A 26,026-nucleotide genomic window follows, 5' to 3' on the forward strand; every position below is an offset into this window, starting at 1 on the left:
TGGTTTCCGTGTATCAAGACGTAAAATCCGGTACAAATTATTCCTCTAGGTACGCCGTCTATTCACACAATCTAAATTTACTTTACATCATCAAAATACTTCAAATTGAGCTTCCCAAACATGTCCCAATCACATTTATGTGCCTGAACATAAAACGATGTCCATTACCGGTTTACAGTCCCATTTTTATGCCGGCGACAAATTTAATTCCAGCCAAATTACGCGGACAACTTCCTCAAATGCACAACGGATATACTACCTATTGTTTAAGTATTTGTCCAAAAAATATAAATAAAAGTTGTGTATGAAACAAAGACGAGGAAGTCAAATATTTTACTATTTCCGCTTTAATTGTGGGCTTTTTATTTTTATTTTTAACTTAGAATAAACAGGCAACTTTTTATTAGGGCGAATTTTTAAGATTTAATTTGATTTTTATCCTTAAATAATATGAAATAGTTTTAAGAGTAATTCATGGTAATTATTATAGAGTTTGATTTGAAAATAATTTATGTTGAAAATATTTAAAGAATATTTCTTTAAAATTTCTGTCCTTAGTTCTATAAATCTATACATTTACATATCACAATAAATGGACTTTTTTGTGAACGAATTATGTATTATTTTCTAATATAATTTTTTCATTTTATAATTTATTAAATATAATTAATTTATTGTTAAGGAAAAAGAATGATTTCAAAAACAAATAAAATATTTCTTTCAATATTTCAACACAATTTCAATAATTTTGAGAGAAAATTTTAAATTTGTTACAAATTTTAAATAAAAAAAATTATATTTTGATTAGTACAGTTAATTTATATTAAATTGAAATTTAGAAAAAAATAGATAAATACTCCTTAAAGAATCTATTTTTGAAAGTTAGATAAAATATTTTAGTTATAAATTAATCATTTTTTATCGAGCCCTGTTTTTACATTACAATATTATTTATATAAATATAATATATTTTTTATTATAATTATAATCAATAATAACATACATATGTAAATTGATTTTTTATCAGTTATTATAATTAAAAGTAAATAAATAAATATTATATTTATATTTTTATTTTGCCAGAAAAACGAGAGGACGTATAAAAGGTAAAGAAATATTTCTTTCAACAGTAATTTTAAAAATTTTGACAAAAATTTGTTACAAATTTTAAATAAAAAAATATATATTTTTATTTTTACAGTTAATTAATTTCAAAATTTAGAAAAATATATAGATACTTCTTAACCAATCTATTTATGAAAATTAGATCAAATATTTTAATTAATCAATTTTTTATTGTTACAAATTTATACTAGATTGATTTCAAAATTAGATTAAATATTTTAATTTTAAATTAATCATTTTTTATTGAGTCCCATTTTTACATTACAATATTATTTTTATAAAATATGTTCAATATTTTTTAATATAATAATAATCAATATAACATACATATGTAAATTGATTTTTTATCAGTTATTGTAATTAAAAGTAAATAAATAAATATTTATATATTTATAACTTCACTTTGCCAGAAAGACAAGAAGAGGCATGAATAATATGAAATAGTTTTAAGAGTAATTGATAATTATTATATAATTTGAATATTGAAATATTTAGATACTATTTCTTTAAAATTTCTGTCCATAGTTCAATAAATCTGTACATATACAAGTCAGAATAAATGGAATTTTTTGTGAACGAATTTTTTACATTTAATTTATTTTCGTCTTCAAATTTTCTTCACATTTATTTAATAAAATTTTATTAAACTTTATTAAATCTTTTTCCCTTTCTAATGTGACATTTATGTTACATTTTTTAATTCTTAAGTAAAAATTAATACAGTTGTTTGATAATATATTTGTAAAGAGAATTACATTTAAATTTAAAAATCTAGTTTAAAAAACTATATGAAATTTTTTAGTAAAATTAAAAAATTATGCACAATTTGAATTTTGTCATATCAAAAATATATACATTTTAATTTGAAATATTTATTATTTGAATAATAAAATAATTGTATAGATTAATAAACTTCTGATGCAGTTGTCACTCGTATAACCTCTAATAATAATACTTCAAAATATATACACAGTCAAAGGAATACTCATAAAAACTTAATTAAATTAAATTATATAAACTAAATAAAAAAAAAAACTTAAAAATATTCCCTAGACACTTTGACACTTGACTGTGTTTATATAGTGTTAGTTTGAGATGGTCAGCAATTTTACAGCTATTTTATTCTTAAATGATGTGAAATAGTATCAAGAGTAATTTGTAATAATTATTATAGAATTTGAGTTTTAAAATAATTCATATCTAATATTTATGGAATATTTCTTTATAATTTCTGTCCAAAGGTCAATAGTTCTATACTATCTACATAAAAGTCAGAATAAACTTTACAACAAATATTTTAAAATTTAATTAAATTTCCTCGTCACATGTTCGTCTAAATCTCAAAATTCTCAAAATATCACATTTGGAGGGAGTTTACACTGATATAGTAAAGTATTTAAACAGATTTAGGTAACAAAGGCCACTTTACACTATTAGTTCAACAGCTTTAGTTCAAAACATTATGGAACTTTTATAAAAATAGTTTTAACGATGAAATCATTTAAAAATGGCAATCATAATTTTTGCAGCATTAGAAAACGATAGAATAAACTTAATGAACATAACGGTTCCGATTTAACGATTGATAATAAAGGCGAGTAAGTCTTGCAATAGCCATACTCGTATAATAATTATTGGTACTTACCTTCCAAAAACAAGTTAAGTTAAGCAATGGCGAGGAATCAACGCTAAATCCTAATTCACACGCGTAAACTTAACAACGGTCGTAAATGAATATCGGGATGTTTTCTTTAAAAGAAATGATTAATGACATAATAGAAAATTGCTGAGTTTTAATGGAGTAGAGATGTGTGATAAAATGTGTAGTTTGTTAACAAATATTTTCGCTTTCAATGAAGGGACGTAAGCTTTTTATCACTTCGGCTTATGACTCGGCAATATTTATTACATTAATTATGCTAAACCAAATTAATGACCTGAAACTGGAGCCTAGATGTAAATAAAAGTATACGGAGTTTGTTAAATTTCGGGCGGGTATTAAAAAAATAAACCTCGATTTATAGCAATTAGGTAATTTTATGTATGTGGCGTATGACAATAAATTATTTTGAATGAAAAAATATCGCCGTACACTAAGAATTTTTATTGCTGACGAATCATTTGGTCGATTTAAGGGGCTCAAATCCTATAGATGGCACTAATGTAATGTATACTGGATTCCATAAAACACCCCCACATTTTTGTTTAACGCGATAAAATTAATTTTCCTTTAATGGTATTGTTTGAGGAGCGCGTTGACATGAATGTGTGAACGCGTGAAATTTCAAGTGTTTCGTGTTCCATTCAGCGTTTTCAAATAAATTTCAGTTATCGACTGGCTGTATCAACATATTTTATTTATCCAAAATACACATAGAATTTTATCATCTCAGGGGGAAGTCGTATTACTGTCATATGTCTAAGGTTAAGCAGAAGAAAAGTTGACACCATCATAAAATGTAGTTCTTAATCCTATTGATTTTTAAGCTTAAAACATTTCCTGTCAACGACTCTTATATTTCCAGTTTATTTATTGCTAAGTACCAGTAAATATAATATCTCTAAATCAATACATTTCATATACTAAATATTTGACACATGGAAAGCTTGTAGGCACATTATAAGAAGCTTATGACTTACATTAGAAGTAAATATTTTAAAGGATTATAATATCGTAATAATTTATTATATGTGTACATTTTTATATCATTTAATAATTATGAATTTGTCCTAAATAAAATAAATCCCTTAATACATTTATGTTAATAATAAAATTTATTTAATTTTCTTTTATATTATTATCATATATTATTTATTTTTATGTACTACACATAATTAAAATTAATTTCTCTGGCCGTTATTTTTTTTTTAAATTACTTAAATTTATTTGTTAATTAGAATTAATAGAATAAAGTTTCTTTTGTTATTTTCGTACACATTAAAATAATAATTACTAATTTTATTGAATACTTACAATTTTTAAACCAATTTCTAAATATTTACTTAATATGTAATGTTAAATAATAATAAATATCAAGTATAATTAATTATTAAATATTTAAATTATTAAAATTTTTATGATATAAATAATTTTCTCAAATATTTTTAAACAAGATTTTTAGATATTAATGAAATTTTCTATTAATTTGTATGTAAAAATATATTATTAAATAAATGTATTAATTTAAAATTCATATTTAATAAAATGATAATAATAGATATCACACTGGGAGGGGGAAACATTTCTAATAAATTTTAATAAACATTTATCAGATATATTTATTTTTATTGGAAGCATATTAAATTATTAAATATTTAAATTATTAAAATTTTAATGATATAAATGATTTTAATTAATCAATTGACAATTTTTAAATTGTTGAATATTCTCAAATATTTTTTAAATAAAATTTTTAGATATTAATGAAGTTTTCTATTAAATTTTTTCTGTAAAAATATGTTATTAAATAACTGTATTAATTTAAAATTCATATTTAATAAAATGATAATAATAGATATCACACTGGGAGGGGAAAACATTTCTAATAAATTTTAATAAACATTTATCATATATATTTATTTTTATTGAGAGCATATTAAATTATTAAATATTTAAATCATTAAAATTTTAATGATATAAATGATTTTAATTAATAAATTCACAATTTTTAAATTGTTGAATATTTCCAAAATTTTTTTTAAATAAGATTTTTATATATTAATGAAGTTTTCTATTAATTTTTTTCTGTAAAAACATATTATTAAATAATCGTATTAATTTAAAATTCATATTTAATAAAATATATCACACTGAGAGAAGAAAAAATTTCTAATAAATTTTATTAAACATTTATCAGACATATTTATTTTTATCGAAAGCATATTATTTAAATTTTGCTTTAAAATATTAAATATTTAAATATAAAATATTGTATGATGAATTTTCGATTTGCAATTTTTAATTTTGTTGAATATTCTCAGATATTTTTTCAACTAGATTTTTAGACATTAATGTAATTTAATATTAAAAAAATTCTGTAAACATATATTAAGTAGTTTTATTAATTTGTACTTCATGTATAACGTATATGAAAAATGATAATAATAAACATTATATTGGAAACGGAAAAAGTTCCAATAAATCTTAATAAATATTCATTCAAGTATATTTATTTTCATTTAAAGCATATTAAATTATTAAAAATTTAAAGATATAAATAATTTTAAATTTAAAGATATAAATAATTTTACTTGATTTTCTATTAAAAAAATTTCTGTAAAAATATATTATTAAATAAGTATGTTAATATAAAATTCATATTTAAAAATATGATAATAATAAATATCACATTGGGAGGGAAAAAAGTTTTAATAAATTTTAATAAACATTTATCAAATATATTTACTTTTATTGAAAACTTGTTATTTTAATATTGTTTTAAAATATTAAATATTAAAAAATAATATATAATAATAATATATAATAATAATAATAATAATAATAATAATAATAATAATAATAATAATAATAATAATAATAATAATAATAATAATATAATTTTTAATTATGTTGAATATTCTCAGATATTTTTATATTACATTATATATTATTATTACATTATATTAAATATATTAATAATAATAATAGTAAATATCACATTGGAAGGGGAAAAAGTTCTAATAAACTTTAATAAACATTTTTCAAATATATTTATTTTCATTTAAGGAATATTAAATTATTCAATATTTAAATTATTGAAATTTTAATGATATAAAAGATTTTAATTCATCTATTCATAATTTTTCATTTTGTTGAATATTCTTAAATATTTTTCAAACAATATTTTTAGATATTAATGTAATTTTCTGTTAAACAATGTTCTGTAAAAAATATATTATTGAATAACTGTATTAATTTAAAATTCATATTTAAAAAAATGATTACAATAAATATCACATTGGAACATTGGGACTAAATTTATAAATGTTAAGTAATTTTCTTTAAAAATATGTTATTAAATAACTGTTTTAATTTCTAATAACATTTAAAAAATGCAAAAATATTAATAAATAATACATTAGAAGGAAAAAAATATAAATTTCAATAAACACTTATGAAATATATTTATTTACATTTATATTAGTATATTGTTAAAATTTTATTTTAAAATATTGAATATTTAAAAATAAATATAAAATTCAATTTGATTAAAAATTTCTTCACAGTACATACAATTTATTTATTTATTTTATTTACTAAACATTCTTTGTTGCATCAGTACGATAAATCGATTCTTTAATAAAAAAATATTAATCTAAATTTGAATTGTTTGATTTGAATGGTGATCAGTACAAGTGACAGAAACAGTTTTAAAAAAAAACCCTCGAAATGGGAAATATATAAAATTAGAATGGAAGGTGAGATTCTTGTGCGAGTGGTTAAGTGAATGAATTGAAGTTAAGAAGTTTGTTTTATGTGAATGAAGGAGGAAAGCGAGGCTAATAAAAGCTGATACGCTACTGATCTCGGTGTCCCCATCCAGAATCTGGGTAGATCCCGTTGCTGTTCCCGTTGCCGTTCCTAAAGAGAGAAGAAAAGCGGTAGTGGAGGAGTGTGCTTGGGTTAACTATAATAATAAAGGGATGGCTTCAATTGTTTGGCAGTAACAGAGTGCCGCAGGTGCTATAGCGTTCCAATCTAGCCTGCTGCGAGTAGACATGACGTAACGCCTTATATTGTCAGATACACGATATGCACATTATAAACTTTGTTCAGTACATTCTAAATAATTTACGCAATATGAATACGAATATGTGAGGTTTATTAAAATGAACGCGTGGAGAATTTCACTGGCTGTAAATTTGCTGAGCGTATCAGGAATTACGGTTATTTTATAGCTTTGCACTTCGCGGCAAATTTCATTTGGCCACGCGTGAATAATGCCGACTCCGGGCTATTGCTGCCGCTATGCTATTCTTCTTCAAAAAACTATACAAAGCATCACATGTTCATAAATTTAACCCCGTACACAGAACATTCTTTGTTTTCTTTTCCCGTTCTAGTCTTGTTACACATTTTTATTTCAGACTTCTCAATGCGAACTGCCCGCTTCGATGGCCACAATGCTAATTATTACAAAGATTTTTCCCAACGTTTCAGTTTCGGTATTGCAACACCTTCAACCACACACACGTACACACGGAATCGATAAATTTTAAACACGGGAACGGGTCCCGGAGCCGCAGAACAAAACCAAAAACGTGTTGAATAATGGTGAGGGTGAAATGTAAGCCATATAATTTTTATAGACACTATTTAACCGGAAAAAATTATGAAACGCTGGAATTCTTATCTGTCTCATCGTTCTAAATTAACTTAAATTTATTTAGTTGACTCTTTCTGTACGACGCTTCCGTGGTTCGTTTTTGTTATTTATCTACTACCACTAATGGAAAGGGGAAGTGAGAAAAATACATATTATCGCGATTCCCATTCGTCTCGACGAATATTTTTCGTGTTTTCTCTATTTGTCTTCTAAAATAATTAAAAACTAAACTTCTGCATACATATTTCAACATCAATAAAATAATAATAGCTGTTAAACAACATAAATAAACTAAAATTTTTCAAATTATATATTTTATTGTTGTATTTTAAATTAATTCAATATATTTTTAATTGAATTACAATATTAAACTAGAACTTGTGTTTTTATAAGTAAATTGTTTAGATATGCTTATAATAATTATTAAAATATACAGTAGTTATCATCTTTTTAAAATGTCAAATATTTTAGCTATAACTCTTCTGTTAAAATAATATTAATCTACTCTTTTTGTTTTATACAGTATTATAAAAACTACTAAATTCTTATTCTATAAATATATTATATACTATATATTATTATTTATTTTTCTGAATAGAGCTGGACATAAATTAAATAAAGTTTATTTTGTTATTTTTGTATACATTACTTTCAGTTATTATATTATATAAACTTCTGCATACATGTTTCAACATCAATAAATTAATAATAGCTATGAAAGAACATAAACTAAACTATACATTTTATTGTTGTATTTTTAAATTAATTCAATATATTTTTAATTGAATTACAATATTAAACTAAATTTGATACGTTTTTATAAGTAAATTGTTTAGATATGCTTATAATTATTATTAAAATATACAGTAGACTCCACTATTGTATCAGCTTTTTAAAATGTCAAATATTTTAGCTGTAACTCTTCTGTTAAAATAATATTATTCTACTCTTGTTCTTTTATACAGTATTATAAAAACTACTTATATTCTTATTCTATAAATATATTATATACTATATATTATATATTTTTCTGAATAGAGCTGGACATAAATATAGTAACTTTAAATAAAGTTTCTTTTGTTATTTTTGTATACATTACTTTCAGTTATTATATTATATAAACTTCTGCATACATGCTTCAACATCAATATATTAATATTAGTTGTTAAAGAACATAAACTAAAATTTTTAAAACTATATATTTTATTGTTGTATTTTTAAATTAATTCAATATATTTTTAATTGAATTACAATATTAAACTAAATTTGAAACGTTTTTTTAAGTAAATTGTTTAGATATGCTTATAATTAATATTAAAATATACAGTAGAGTCCACTTTTGTATCAGCTTTTTAAAATGTCAAATATTTTATCTATAACTCTTCTATTTAATATGATCTGCTAATATAATATTAATCTACTCTTGTTGTTTTATACAGTATTATAAAAACTACTTATATTGTTATTCTATAAATATATTATATACTATATATTATTATATATTTTTCTGAATAGAGCTGGACATAAATATAGCAACTTTAAATAAAGTTTCTTTTATTATTTTTGTATACATTACTTTCAGTTATAATATTATATAAACTTCTGCATACATGTTTCAACATCAATAAATTAATAATAGCTGTTAAAGAACATAAACTAAAATTTTTAAAACTATACATTTTATTGTTGCATTTTTAAATTAATTCAATATATTTTTAATTGAATTACAATATTAAACTAAATTTGAAACGTTTTTATAAGTAAATTGTTTAGATATGCTTATAATTAATATTAAAATATACAGTAGAGTCCACTATTGTATCAGCTTTTTAAATTGTCAAATATTTTAGCTATAACTCTTCTATTAAATATGATCTGTTAAAATAATATTAATCTACTCTTGTTGTTTTTTATAAATATATTATATACTATATATAATTATATATTTTTCTGAATAGAGCTGGACATAAATATAGCAACTTTATATAAAGTTTATTTTGTTATTTTTGTATACATTACTTTCAATTATTATATATATATATATATATATATTAACTTCTGTTTAATATAATCTGTTAAAATAATATTAATCTATTCTTATTCTATAAATATATTATGTATATTTTTCAGAATAGAACTGGACATAAATATAGCACTTTAATTTTGAAAGAGATTTTAATGATCAAATCTGTATTATTTAATTTAACATTTTAACATTTTAACACTTTTATTTTATAATTTTGGCACATCTCCGTGGCATGGATTGGAAATTTTTGTCGAATTTGGTTAAAAACGTCATCCCTCACGTTTTCCATGGGACTGATTTGGCAAGATAAAACATCTAATCATTGGTCTTTTAATTAATTCATCATAGTTTTGGATTTGTGTTTGGTGTCATTGAAACACGTTTATTAAGAGCATCATTTTTGCAATATATGGAAGCAAATTGTTGTTTAATATATCATAAATCAGTCTAAGGGGACCTACGTCAGAAGAATTAAAGCATTCCAAATTGAACCACCTCCATGTTTCACTGTGGGTATAACAAATTGTTTGTGTAGTTTTGCCCCTGTAGAATGTTTCACATAAGCAGAACCATTTTTTATAAATTAAATTTAGACTGGTCGCTAAAAACTAGTCCTCTCCACAGTGCTGTGGTCCAGTGAATGAGACCATAAGTAAGTCAAAATTGGACTCTCACTTTTTCTCATTATCCAGTTCTTCCAAATTTTTCGAAGCCACACAATTTTTTTCATTGCTACCACTTGGCCAGTTTCTCTAAGTTTTTTAATAATACTGGAAACAATTGACTTATTTAGTCGTAAACTCTTCTTGTTTCTCTCGGTCTTGGTGATGCTAAATTATAAATTTTTCTGTCAGTTTCAGTTCGACCAATGATTAAATAATTATACTAAGCAAAGCGTTTTAAATTCACAGAGAGCAATGAAAGAGCATAAAGAAAAAGTTGCTATAATTATGTCCATTGAAGAATAAAAAAATACACAATAGCATAAAAAACTATAAATATTATAGGTACTGGCATCAAATTTAAGTTGTTAAAAACTCCTTTAGAATAAAGTATGTTATTTGAATAATATGATTTTCTAAATTTTTATAATACACTCGACTAATTATTGAAAATTTAGCTTAAATTATTAAATGTATAATTAAGACTAACATAAAAAATAAAATATTTGGTGTCGTATTCATATGTAATATTATAACAGAGATATAATCTAATCTAATCTAATGTATACATAGTATTTTTCCATTTTTGTGGTATCAAAAATATGTATCTGTCTATTTAATTATAAGTTAAAAGTTTTTATTAAATATGTCCTGCTCCATTATTATTGAGACCACGATGTATGTAGATGACATTTCCATGTTGTGCTTTAGCATTGGATTGTAATCAGCCCCTATGCCAAATCACGAATATTATTAAAACTTGCCTCCATCACGATTCAAGCAGATAATAATAAAAAAATAACAGAGGAAACATTTTAATACAGCATAAGGTAATAGAAACAAAATTTCATATCCCCTGTGGCAATCGTTAATATCTTGCATTTGGTTTTAGGCATTTTTATTGAGTACAACCCGTAAATCCGGTTTATGAAATGTGGTGAAACGAATTCCTTCAAATATCCAAACATCGTTAAAATTACGGCGGGATTTTAGAAAATTCGTGGATTAGATATTGACTTTACTGTATAACGGAAATTCTCTGAATGCCTTTATTTAATACCACCGAACTTTATTATATTGCATATTAAATTTTGATATATAATTTTTTTTGTTAAACTTGTTTAATAAATAAAACTGGTTGTAATTCATAAACTTGAAAATCTAAAAAACGGTTTTCAAATATTTTGTCTAGTTATTGAAGTTTTAATTATACAATCATTTCCTTGGAAGCATTGTCGTTCGTTTATATACGCAAAGTTTTGTAAACTTAAATGTTTTCGATGGAGCCCATTGGCCCGTAACAAATGTGCAGGGGTAGTTAATGTGCAGTTTATTTTAAATGCAAACGCATCGGATTGTTTCATAGTAGAGTGTGTATCATAAAATTATTATTTTGCATGAACTCGTCCGCAAATTTTACGACTAAAAGTTTAATTGCAATGAATTATATAAACGTTACATATTTTTATTATTATATTGGATTTAATTCTCGGGCATCATGTCCGCTTAAATTTCGAATATTGGACAGTTAATTTTTTATTGCAACAGATTAAATTATTACCTGGTTTGTGTAGTTTAACACCGATCACATGTTTTATGTATCAATAATTAATACGGGCTTTTGTTTGCGGCCCCGGATATGTTGTTGAAGAGAAAACAAATTATGTATTGGATTATTTCTAAAACGCTTACGCAATAATTATTATTGTTATATTCTACCCCCAATAAATTATTTCCAATATTTACATTATTTTATTTCAGCATAGTATTCTTGTTGAAATTTGCATTTTTCCATTATTATATTCAAGCATCATCCAAACATATTAAAATACTCATTCACTTAATACGCTATAGTTAAATTCTATTTATATAATTTATCAATTATACGAAATGATTATTAAAGAATAAAAATTATAATTAAACAGCGCATTCGCCAGTTTTCTACATTCTGTGAGTAATTGCAAAAATGGTGGATGCGTCATAACATGAAAAGAATATTAAATTTGAATACCCCCTTCTTGGCTTAGCCATTTCTTTGTCACTGAGTATATGTATAACAAATAAAACATACATGAAATGTATATAATTTATTTTAGCTGTTAGAAGTATTTTCGTAAGAGAAAAACGGACTGAAAACTTTACATAAAAAGGAATAGTTTAAAAAAATATAGAGTGGTGTAGAAAATAGGGCAACAAGACAACATGCAACAAGGATGAAATAAACCCCTCGTATAAGTGTGCACATAAGTGAACCACCAGCTGAAGGTAATTTTATTACCCGTATGTACCTTATTTTATTCAGAACACACAATACTTAAAACGGTCTTTAAAGCACATTCAAAATCCCGCCTATCAAATGATGCACACACATGCCATTACATCGATGCGGTTGCTGTCTGGATTTGCAGTAAATTACAAAATGAATTATAGCGTTTATAAAATTATGGTTATGTATTGCATTAATAGAGACAGAATCTGGGAATGTTCTGCAGCCTGATTCTAGATAAATAGCCGGAAGTAACTGAATTGACTGACAGAAGTCTGCTACATCCATTGAAATATAGTGCATCAATGTCCCACAATGCTGAATCATACGTTTGCAGGATAACTGAATGGGTTTTTAACAAAAAGGTTTCACGCCGGGTTTGTTATGTTTACAAACGTTGATGTTTCTTATACACAAAACATTTTATTTAATCGTTTATAGGCTTGAAAATGTTTATAAATAATATGCAATCAATTCAGTTGTTCATATTTAATAAAAGTGGAACAAGAGTAAACAAATAGGGTAACTAAAATTAATACAGTGATGTAAGTTTTTAATTAAATTCGAATAAAAAAAGGAAATTATTGTTTTATTTTCAAAATACTAAAATACTATTTGTACGTATATTTCTCTAAATAAATAATACTCAGTAAATAATAACAACTGATAATTGTTTATTGTTATGAAAAATGAATAAATATGGTAAATTAAATCTTAAATATACTGAATAACATACAATTCCTTTAAATTTGATGGTGTTTGTTGTTTTAATCGAAATTTTATGTCGTTCCCTAAGTTGTCAATTGGATTTAGATCCAGACTTTGGTCTGTCCAATCGAGAACCTCGACATGATTCAATTTTGAAGAACTTTTGACGCATGCTTCGGATCATTATCATGCCTAAAAATCCATGTAACTACTAAATTAATATTAGAAAATGGTTCCATTAGATCTTTGATGATTTGGTCCATTTTAGTAAGAATTTTTTCTAACGGTCCTATTCCATGCGAAGAAAAGGAACACCAAACCATAAACTTTTCTCCGCTGTGTTTCAAAGTTTTTGCAGTGTATTTAGGGTCCATTTGGAGGACGATTAACGTACTGTTTATCATCCAAGTTTAATAGAATAGGATATTAAACTTGGATTCATCACTCCAAGGTACTCTTCGCCAAAATTCTAGACCATAATTAATATATTTTTGTGTAAACTTTGCAGGTTTTGTTCATTCAATCGACGTCTGATTATTCTGATATTGTGGGAGTTAATTAATTTTTTATTTACCTAGAAGACAAGAAAGGATTTCGTTTACTAATTTTTCCAATTTGTCTGTTTATAAAAGTAGTTTGTTAGGACGTTTTCTTATTGTATTTCCAATTGACTGTGTTATTTCATATTTGTTAATAACATTGTAACTGTGTCAGCAATATTTAGACATTGATGTTTCATGTTAATTATTATTTCCCACTTCTCTGGAGTGCCATGTTTATTTCTTCCCACTGAAAGTTATTCTATAATATAATATAAACAATACGAAGAATAAATTCTTACTATATAACTATAGTAACTATATTTGAATGTGATATTCCTTTGAATAAATATTTATATTTCTCTGAATATTCTCTAAATATACAATCTCAAGTGCCTCTAAAACAGTGGTATTTAAAACTAATAGCTTTTAACCAAAACTACTCAGTCAATTTGAGGAAATATTAAATGATGTATAAAATAGAACAAGGAAAAGAAATAGGCCTCCAGGCTCCTCTGTTATTATGAAAAAGGCTTATTTTAAATTACAGGTATATTTCACCTGTCTAATTCAGATCAAAAGTGAACAACGGACTAAAGGTTGCCGAAATGTGACAGTGAAACAATTTTTGGAATTAAATATGAAGGGGTATATTTCTTCTAGGAAAAGCTTATCAAATTTGAATGTGCCCCAGCTGCTTCCAAATTTTGACCATTTATTATAGGCACACCTTGTATTAGTTTTTCTAGTTTTAAATGCATTTTATTTTACTTTTTCTATAATATTGTGAATTATGAATAAATCTTTCCTATTCGAATGATTCTCAAATATATTTTACACTGGATGGTATATTGAGGAGGTGCTTTTTAAAATGTTGCTTTAGGCTATTAAAATGTTGTTGTTTATTTGAATTTTATATAAAACGTCAATCAACAATATCACACAGAAAATTTAACTTTAATATTATATTAATGTGATATTTTTTTAATATTAAAGAATATAGAATACAAGGCAACTGATAAAATACACCCGGTAAAGTAATAAATAGCGGATTCCCCCTTCGGATTCGCCTAATTTCCTTTGTCATTATATAAAGAAAACAAAACTATATGCCATATAATTTACTTTAGACAAACCTAAATTATCCGAAAATTATTTGCCTTAAATTTGCTTCATGGTTATATGGTTGTAGAACCATACGTTCCATTTATCCAGAACTAACCTCCGTCTTATTCTAAATAGCATAATATTATTTCACAATTAACTTTTGTGTTTGCAAGATATGAGCGTTTTAATCCTTATTCCATGCCTGTTTTAGACGGTTTTAAGTTGATACCGTCTCCTGACATACACCACCACAAAATATTCTCTCTGTGTAAAATATATATTTTAATTTCAACCGTTTTTATCGAACGACACACAATTTCGTTTCTAATAGTACAAAGAGTCGGATGTAAAAATTTCAATTAAATTTTATTATTTCAAATCACATAGGTTAACATCAAAGCTTAGATTTTGCAATGAAAAAAACGGCACATAACATTTCGAGTGTTTTATACGGAATTGCAATGCCGTTGTCTAGATAGTAGAAGTTTGCAAGTTTCAGGAACATTCATTCACTCTAAAAATTTTATCTCTCAAACAAATTATTGGCGGGATTTGAATTTCCTGACTGGTACGACAAAAAAAAGGACGAAAACAGCATCTAACTCCTTCCGAATGCATATGGGACAAAGCTTTTATTGAAAACTTATTAAATTGCAATAAAATGTACTATAATTAATAAAAGACAGGTGGTGACGTGTGGGGTATGTTCGCAAGCTTAACATCAATAACAAAAGCCACACTGCTACATTAAAAGAGTAATTTTTCTTTGTCAATATCCAATTTTAGTGACACACGCCTTGCGTCACTGTCGAAAGGGAATATCCCAGTGCCAGGCCATAAAGCAAGGCGTTTAGTGTTCGATTTTATTATGTCAGTCGAATTGCTTATATTCATCGAGTGATTTGTTTTCAGGTTCAGAGATGGTTTGGATCAGTGCAACGTTGGACAGGACTGAGGACGCGAGTCTTAAATAGGCATTGTAGGCGTCAGCTTAGCAATATGACGGCCACGCAAGCAACTTTCCTTTTTTGCACTCTTTTGCAGGCTATCCTAGCTGGAGGTAAGGCCATAAATACTTTTCTCTCTGTTATTTCCACGACGACCCTCCTCATATATGAAAATTAAACACACATGATCTCATATAACCACGGTATTAATAACTATAATTATTTGTCCATTGTTTTCTACCTAATAAATTTATTGCAGTGGCCATTACCACATTGTGCTTTACATTACATGCTTTAATATGCAGTCTGTAGGAAAAAAAAAACAGTAAAACATATATTTCAATTTCGTTAATAATGAAAATTACCTTTTTCCATCATTTTTATTTTCATTCAAAAAAATTACGTGACTAATCTATGCTTGCCTTTACAGATAGTTTTATATTCATAGGAATTATTCATTGGATAAAATTGCAAAAGGAGTTACCATTAACAAAAGCATAAATTTATTATTCCATCACTTTGTTGAGGAAGGTGAACCGTCTCAATGAAAAGAATAATTAAAAACTTTAATAATTTTTAATGACTGTATTGAGGCAGGTAATGTGGCTCAGTTTTTGGATATGAACAAATCTAAATTTCAATTATGTACATTACAAAGGAGTGACCTCCAAGCTACACCAAATTAATTATCTCCTACACCTGACCAAATTGGTTCCAAATTTGCTAAGGTAATAATATTTAAATGGAATTTGTAAAAGACAATTCATTGTCTGGAGCTTTTTAATCACTTTAGATGCTTAATCTCTGTGATAATGGACAAATTAGATCCAGTAAGAAGATTAATATCAATCCTCAGAAGTCTCCTACTTCAATATACTATTGCTTTTTGAGTCACACTTGTATAAGTGCTTTGTTGTAATATTTTATCAAATATTCAACTGTAAGTTCTGTAGGAGTTAAGGTATCACTGGAGTATTATTTCTTTGAAACAGTGAAAAAATATATTTTAATTTCGTTAATACCGAAAATTGCCTTTTTCCATCTTTTCCACAAATTTAATTCCATGTTTAACACTCATTTAAAAAAATTACGTGTCTAATCTATGCTTGCCTTTGTAGATAGTTAAAAAATGTGCTTTTTAACTTTATTGATTTAAGAAATTTTATATTCATACGAAGTATTCGTTGGATGAAAGTACAAAAGGAATTAAAAATAAATTTATTATGCCAACACTTTGTTGGGAAAGGTGAACCATATCAATGAAAAGAATAATTAAAAACCTTAATAATTTTTACTGGCTGTCTTGAAGCAGGTAATGTGGCTCAATTTTTGAATATGAACAAAGCTAAATTTTAATTATGTACATTACAAAGGAGTGACCTCCAAGCTACACCAAATTAATTATCTCCTACACCTGACCAAATTGGTTCCAAATTTGCTAAGGTAATAATATTTAAATGGAATTTGTAAAAGACAATTCATTGTCTGGAGCTTTTTAATCACTTTAGATGCTTAATCTCTGTGATAAGTATTTTATAATGGATAAATTAGATCCAGTAAGAAGATTAATATCAATCCTCAGAAGTCTCTTACTTCAATATACTATTGCTTTTTGAGTCACACTTGTATAAGTGCTTTGTTGTAATATTTTATCAAATATTCAACTGTAAGTTCTGTAGGAGTTAAGGTATCACTGGAGTATTATTTCTTTGAAACAGTGAAAAAATATATTTTAATTTCGTTAATAACGAAAATTGCCTTTTTCCATCTTTTCCACAAATTTAATTCCATATTTAACACTCATTTAAAAAAATTGCGTGTCTAATCTATGCTTGCCTTTGTAGATAGTTAAAAAATGTGCTTTTTAACTTTATTGATTTAAGAAATTTTATATTCATACGAAGTATTCGTTGGATGAAAGTACAAAAGGAATTAAAAATAAATTTATTATGCCAACACTTTGTTGGGAAAGGTGAACCATATCAATGAAAAGAATAATTAAAAACCTTAATAATTTTTACTGGCTGTCTTGAAACAGGTAATGTGGCTCAATTTTTGAATATGAACAAAGCTAAATTTTAATTATGTACATTACAAAGGAGTGACCTCCAAGCTACATCAAATTAATTATCTCCTACACCTGACCAAATTGGTTCCAAATTTGCTAAGGTAATAATATTTAAATGGAATTTGTAAAAGACAATTCATTGTCTGGAGCTTTTTAATCACTTTAGATGCTTAATCTCTGTGATAAGTATTTTATAATGGATAAATTAGATCCAGTAAGAAGATTAATATCAATCCTCAGAAGTCTCTTACTTCAATATACTATTGCTTTTTGAGTGACACTTGTATAAGTACTTTGTTGTGATATTTTATCAAGTATTCAATTGTAAGTTCTGTAGGAGTTAAAGCACCACTGAAGTATTATCATTTCTTTGAAACAGTGAAAAAATATATTTTAATTTCTTTAATACTGAAAATTGCTTTTTTCCATCTTTTCCACAAATTTAATTCCATATTTTACATTCATTTAAAAAAATTACGTGTCTAATCTATTCTTGCCTTTGTAGATAGTTAAAAAATGTGCTTTTTAACTTTATTGATTTAATAAATGTTATATTCATACGAATTATTCGTTGGATAAAAGTATAAAAGGAATTAAAAATAAATTTATTATGCCAATACTTTGTTGGGAAAGGTGAACCATCTCAATGAAAAGAATAATTAAAAACCTTAATATTTTTTTACTGGTTGTGTTGAGGCAAGTAATGTGGCTCAGTTTGTGGATATGAACAAAGCTCAATTTCAATTATGTACATCACAAGGGAGTGACCTACAAGCTACACCAAATTAATTATCTCTTACACCTGATCAAATTGGCTCTAAATTTACTAAGTTAATATTATTTAAATGGATTTTGTATAAGACAATTCATTGTTTGGAGATTTTTAATCACTTTTAGATACTTAGATCCAGTAAGAAGATAAACATCAATCTCCAGAAATTTATTACTTCAATGTACTCTTGCTTTTTGAGCCACACTTGTATAAGTGCTTTGTTATGATATTTTATCAAATATTCAATTGTAAGTTCTGAAGGAGTTGCAAAGGCACCACTGAAGTATCATTATGTTGCATTAAAGCATCAGTGTTTTGTGCCGACATAAATCAGTCATTCTCCACATAAATAAATCAAATTACTAATAAAACTTGCCACATTTGAATATAGGAAAACTTTAACCTGTGTTTCTGGAATAAAACTAATTTGAATCTTTGATAAATATTAAACTTTTAAAAGTTTGTAATAAAGTTTCCTCCTTGGAAAACTTAATCAGGGTGTATCTATTCATGCGAGAAACTTTATTCATATATTTGTGACGAAAGTTGTCTGATCAAAAACATACGTTATTTGTAAAAATATTAATACAAATTTTCAGTCATCCATTTTTTTTTAAAACCTAGCCATAATTCTTAGTCTGCACCTGTCAACATTAATACCATTTCAAAAAAAAAAAGAGAAAAATCCCGAGCCTTCTACGACGCTTTTTAGGCAGTCCTGAATGTGAAAACGTGTTAAAAATACGCCCTCGGAATTCCAAATATAACTCGAATTGTCCAAACTCTCATATTACAAACCAATCTAATAAATTCGATATGATCCGGGATTTTCTATAAAGAGGTTGCAATAAATTTAGTTGATTTTTACAAGTTCAATGTCATGAATGGTAATATATCAGCCCTTCGCTGGGTGTTAAATACCATTCGGGTCTATTGGAAACAATTTTTTCACGCGCCGTCGACACCGACGTGTCGCAACGCACTAAATGCGCCTGTTGTTATTTCGAAACGAATTAAAACTTAATTATTTGAAATGCTAAATTGAAACGTAACCACCGAACTGCGGACCATTTTAACACATATAAATGGCTACAACAGCGAAATAAAAGATTGATGAACGTGGAGATTACAGCAGAATTTTACAGAGACCTAAGTAAAATAAATAAGTGTGCGGTACGGTGGGCTCCGGGAAAGCCCAGTCAAAAACTCGAGCCACAATTAAAGAGAGCAACGGAAGGAAACGGAAATATATTATGGTACGTCGACGAAAATGAAACATTGGAGGTGTGATGTGTATATGTAATACGTTGGTTTGGTACATATAACATTTGAGACAGTGGAAAATTGAACTGCTGGATTTGCAGGTAAGGGAGCAACTAACTCATTTCTACAATTATTTATCGGTGTGAGGGGAAAAATATTATTACTAAACTTCATTTGTCTTACAACATATACACAAAATACCCATGTTAATAAAAAATAACAGCTAAAATTTGTTACCTGTTTTCTTATTACTAAGAATTAAATAAAATTTACGTTTACTTTTTAAACTTATTAAAATTATAATTAATTAAAAGCAATGTTACTGCTAAAATAATTAATCAAATAAATATGGAGGTTTATTTAGTTTAATGAGGAAACAGTGTGTAACTTGTTAAGTATGATTGACAAATTAATTATTTAGTTGAACGTACATAAATTTTATTCTCCTAAAATCAATTATGCATCACAGATAAATTTCTTTTGTGTTTGGCTTTTCATTGTAAATTTCCTCAAAAGATCTAAAATTAGATCTTTGTCTACTAACAATTTCGAGAAAAAAATAAAAGATAATTAAATTAGACTGAGAGACTTTGGTCGATAATTCTTATTAAGAAACGACCCAAAATTAATCCTACAATAATTTATTAGTTCCGAGATGTGATTACAATGATTAATACAATATGGATATATCAATTACATAATTATAGTGTGATTGACAAATTAATTATTTAATTGAAGGTCCATAAATTTTACTCTCCTAAAATTAATTGTGCAAGAATTTTCTCAAAAAGACTCCTTATCCACTGACAATTAGTGTATAGGTTTCGTTTAAATTTACTTATATACAGGGTGATACACCAAGTTTATTCATTTGAAGTTTATATAGACCAGAAAAAGGTATTGTTTTGAAATTTTTATAGCAATTATAACTTAACTTGAACTACTTTTTTAATTTATTTTGAACAAAATTTAATTTCCGGTTCCGCCGGAAGTGACATCAACTTTGTTATCAATGGAACATTCTGTATATTTTTGAACATGTAAATTCTACATATAACTGCTAATAAAATGGCTATACTATGTCTTATACCTAAACTCAATAGTTTTTAAGTTATTAATTTTTATACAAATTTTTTGACAATTTTATGGTTTAACTAAAATGTCTGTAAATCCACTAATTTTGATACTAGAAAGTTCATTTTTGGCATACATATTAACCAAGGACAGTCCTACAAGAAGCTTTTAATAGTACACCCGAATTTTATGCAGAGTGTTCATTATTTACATTTAATTTTGAGTAATTTAAAAACATATATTTTTGGATTATTAAATTCCATATGTAATTGTAAATAAAATGGCTATACCAAGTCCTATACCTAAACTCAATAGTTTTTGAGTTATTATTTTTTTTTTCGACAAATTTTAAGAGATTGATGGTCTAACTAAAATATCTATAAATTCACCAATTTTAATGATGGAAAATTTTCATATACGTTAATCAAGTAAGACCATGTAATAGGGAGTCATTATTAGTGCTCCCAAATTTTATACAGGTTATTCAACTTTAATTTGGTACATCTTAAACCGTCAATAACTTTGTTATTTTAAATGAAACACTATGCATATTTCAGAATTGAATATTAACAAACCTTTCAATTGGTCTAAGAATTCCCTATACAAAAACTTAAGGGGTATTTTACTAAAAATGTAAAATCTTTTTCTATTTTCCATAAACTTCTAATGAATAAATTATGGGAATCATCCTGTATAAAACATTTCAGTAAAACTAATTAATAATGATATTTCAATTTTTGTGTTTTAAATTACTTGAATTGTCTAAATTATATTTAATAGCAAATTTCAATAAATCAATAAATATATATAAAAGATTAATTATTTACTTATTTACTAACTGTTAATAAAATGGCTATGCCATGTCTTATACCTAAACCCAATAGTTTTTGAGTTATTAATTTTAATAGAAAAATTTTGAGTTTGATGGTTTAGCTGAAGTGTCTGTAAAGTCACCAATTTTGATGCTGGAAAGTTAATTTTTGGCACGCACGTTAACCAAGGACTGTCCTATAAGAAGCCTTTATTAATACATCCAAATTTTATACAGGGTGTTCGTTATTTACGTTTAATTTTGTGCAATTTTGTTTGTTTTTTCAATGGAGTACCCTGTATATTTACGGATTTTTAAATTTTATATATATTTGCAAATAAAATAGATATACTAGGTCTTATATCTAAATTCAATAGTTTTTGAGTTATTAATTTTTTTCTAAATTAAAGTGTATGTAAAACGTCGTTTAAACAAAAATATGAACATTAGATAACAGATAATAATTTAAATTTTTATTAATTAATTAGAAACTAGTTTTAAATTTACAATTATAATAAAATTTTGTGATAAAAATTTAGTAAATTATTGAATAAAAATTGGAAAATACAGATAATATATAATATTTTATATTTATGTATATAGAACATTTTATACTAATAATTAATATTATAATATTACTGATATTTTTCTTTATAGAAAGTAATTAAATTTTGAATTATGTATTAGCAAGTTTAATTAATGATTTTCAATGAACTATATGGATTAATTAGTTTCATATTTATTAAATAAAATGTTATTATTACGTATGTTTATTCAATTTTATTTATAAATATAATTTCCAAAAACATAACTTCACTTATTCTTTTAACTGATAAGAGTTAAATAAACTGTATTAAAAATATAATAATTTTAATTAATTATAATTAAATATTATATGAAGATAATATGAAATTTACAAATATGATGAAAACAATTTTCATGAAAAATATATAAAATTTATGGAATTTAAGTCTATGCTTTATACTCACATAAATTAAATAATTATTTTGGTTATTTTAAAATATATAATACGAACGAATTACAAAATTATTTACAATATATGTTTATATTTTATTTAATAATATATGCATATTTTAGACTTGTATATTTTTATTTAAGCTTTTTCTGTTATCTTCTTTTGTCAGTCCTATAAAGTTTGCTGAAAGTCTTTTTATTGTATTTATTTATTTTAATTAATGTTAAGTTATATTTATATATGATATTTTTGCCCAAATATTTTGATTTTGATAAAATTTATGACCACTTATACAAGAAATAGTGAAAAAACTAGAAAAAGTACAGTTATTTGTAAAATAAGATTTAGTAGTAAAATTTACAAGAACCAGAACCCATAAGGTAAATGCCGTGATTTGATAACAACCACAGGAACAAATAAATTTATCGACGCCATGAAAAGTTTTCAGAATGATAAACTGACAATAATGGAAAATATGGAAGCCCCATAAAACGTTGGTCTGTTGCACCATTATGAAATTAAGGCGCTTACTTATCGTGTGCGTCCACTTATCTGCATGACCTGTGTAGTGCCGTTTTGATTCTAATCCGATGAATAACATGAAATTACTCAAACGTATAAATGCGGGGTGCTATCAGTCGTCTGCATACGGAGTGCCTCGCACCATTGCCGTGCCTGTGGATGCTATACTGCCATCCCGCTATACTACCATACTGCCACGCCGCCGTACCTACTGCGGTGCAAAGCAGGCGTGAAAGTAAACGCCAAATTAAGAGCGTACCGAGAGATATATTGCGTTGCCTAAATAACAAACAAAAGCTCGGATAATGCCTAGTTTACACTTATTTAAGTACAAATGCCATTCGCACCTGGCTACTGCCAGCCCAACAAACTAGCACCACGCCACGACATTCCAATTGTCTATAAACCACAATCGTTTTATATTTTTAACATAACTCACTTCAGCCCCCCATTTGTAATCAAGAAATGCTTACTGAATGTGGGCGGACACGGGATAATTTATGCTACAAGCGGATAAAATTTGTTCAGATCCATGCCCGTTTCACTTTAAGAAAACTCAAAAATTCCAGACGACATAAACTTATTAACTATCGTTTTAATTCGATATATTTATACCTCTCACATGTTCCAATTAAATTTAATTACTTGGACACGTACAGTAATAATTCGAATAAGAGATTTAAGACTTCAAAAGGCACAAACACGATTACCGTTAACTGTAAAGAGGATGTAACCTTTCAATTAGCGTCACTGGTTTATCAAATTAATTCCACCTATATGAATTACTTAGAAATTTTGTATTGTATTACATAATTCTAGCTTAACTTTTAATAAAGTATAGAAATTTAGTTATAAAAAGTGTCATCATTCAGAAACAAGTTTTTTATGGAAATTTTTGTGATAATTCTAATTATTTGGACACTATATATTTTTATATAATATTTTGGCAGTGTTTTGTAATAATACCTGTCTAAAAATATTTAAAAACACTTCAATCGTTCATGAATGTCATCTTTAAAAACCAGTAGAGGAAAGCTTTTATGGAAATATAATTTTTATAATTTATTTCTACATATTAATGAACTGTGCATTTATCCATAACGTTTTAACAGTGTTTCAAGATAATACCTGTTAAAAAAATATCAAAAAACTTAAATCGTTCACCAGAACCACCTTTAAAATGTCATAGAGGAAAACTTCCACGAAGATAGAATTTTCATGATGAAATAATTAGAATTATCATGAACACATTATTGAACTGTATATTTTTCTATGGTGTTTTGTCAATGTCTCGTATTAACAGGTGACAAAAAAATCTTAAATCGTTCAGGAATGTCACCTTTTAAAAGTAGTAGAGGAAAGCTTTTATGACAATATAATTTTCATAATTTATTTTTACATATTAATGAACTGTATATTTTTCTATGATGTTTTAGAATGTTTTAGACAATTCTCGTGATAACATCCGACAAAAAAATATTAAAAAAAAACTCAAATCGTTCAGGAATGTCACCTTTTAAAGGTAGTAGAGGATAAGTTTTATGGTAATATAATTTCATAATTTATTTCTACATATTATTGAACTATAACTGAACTTTTCTATGATGTTTTAGCAATATCTTGTGTAATATCGATAAAAAAATATTAAAAAAACTTAAATCATTCAGCAGATCCATCTTTCAAAAGTCATAGTGTAAAGCTTTTATAAAGATAGTATTTTCATCATAATTCTGATTATTTCAACACACTATTGAGCTGTATATTTTTATATGGTGTTTTGTCAATGTCTCGTCATAACACCTGACAAAAAAATATTAAAATAAACTTAAATCATTCAGGAATCCAGAGTTTCCTCTGCTGCTTTTAAAAGGTCCTTTATGAAAATATCATTTTTTTTTTAAATTTAATGAGCTGTATATTTTTCTGTGATGTTTTAGAAATGTCCTGTGATATCATCTGACAAAAATTATTAAAGAAAAACATACATCGTTCAGGAATGTCACCTTTTAAAAGTGGTAGAGGATAACTTTTATCAAAATATAATTTTCATAATTTATTTTTACAAATTATTGAATTGTACATTTTTCTATTATGTTTTGGCAGTGTCTCGTTATAACATCTGACAAAAAATGTTAAAGAAAAACTTAAATAGTTCAACAGATCCATCTTTCAAAAGTCATAGAGTAAAGCTTTTATAAAGATAGAATTTTCATTATAATTCTCATTATTTCGACACACTACTGAACGGTATATTTTTCTATGGTGTTTTGTCAATGTCTCGTCATAACACCTGACAAAAAATATTAAAAAAAAACTTAAATCGTTGAGAAATGTCGCCTTTTAAAAGAAGTAGAGAAAAGCTTTTACGGAATTTTTATTTTTTAAAATTATTTCGACATTTTCAACTGTATATTTTTCTGTGATGATCTAGCCAATGTCTCGTGATAACGTGTTAAAAAAGCAAAACCACCTTTTAAAAGTCATAGACGAAAGCTTTTACGAAAATAGAATTTTCATCATAATTCTAATTATTTCGACACATTTTTAACTGTATATTTTTCTATGGTATTTTGTCGATGTCTTGTCATGAAAATTGACAAAAGATATTTAGAAAAAAAAAAATAAATTCTTGAGGTCACCTTTTAAAAGTAGAGGAAAGCTTTTATTGAAATATAATTTCTTTGATGTTGATGATACTTGTTAATAAAGTATTAAAAAACTTCAGTAGAACCACCTTTTAAAAGTCATAGATGAAAGCTTTTACAAAGATAGAATTTTTATCATAATTCTAATTATTTCGACACATTATTATTATATTTAAATAATCTTTTGAA

General features: G+C 25.5%; 1 protein-coding gene across 1 annotated transcript in view; it reads left to right on the forward strand.

Moving 5' to 3' along the window:
- Positions 1 to 26,026, forward strand: part of LOC109609531 (lachesin-like) — a 120,970-nt gene that overhangs the window by 44,356 nt on the left and 50,588 nt on the right. Inside the window, exon 2 of the mRNA XM_020026198.2 lies at positions 15,672 to 15,819. Coding sequence (XP_019881757.2) covers positions 15,759 to 15,819 — 61 coding nt within the window. The 5' untranslated portion in view covers positions 15,672 to 15,758. The remainder of the gene's footprint in view (positions 1 to 15,671; positions 15,820 to 26,026) is intronic.

Source organism: Aethina tumida, chromosome 1, assembly GCF_024364675.1.
Source record: "Aethina tumida isolate Nest 87 chromosome 1, icAetTumi1.1, whole genome shotgun sequence".
Taxonomy (NCBI): Eukaryota; Metazoa; Arthropoda; class Insecta; order Coleoptera; family Nitidulidae; genus Aethina; species Aethina tumida.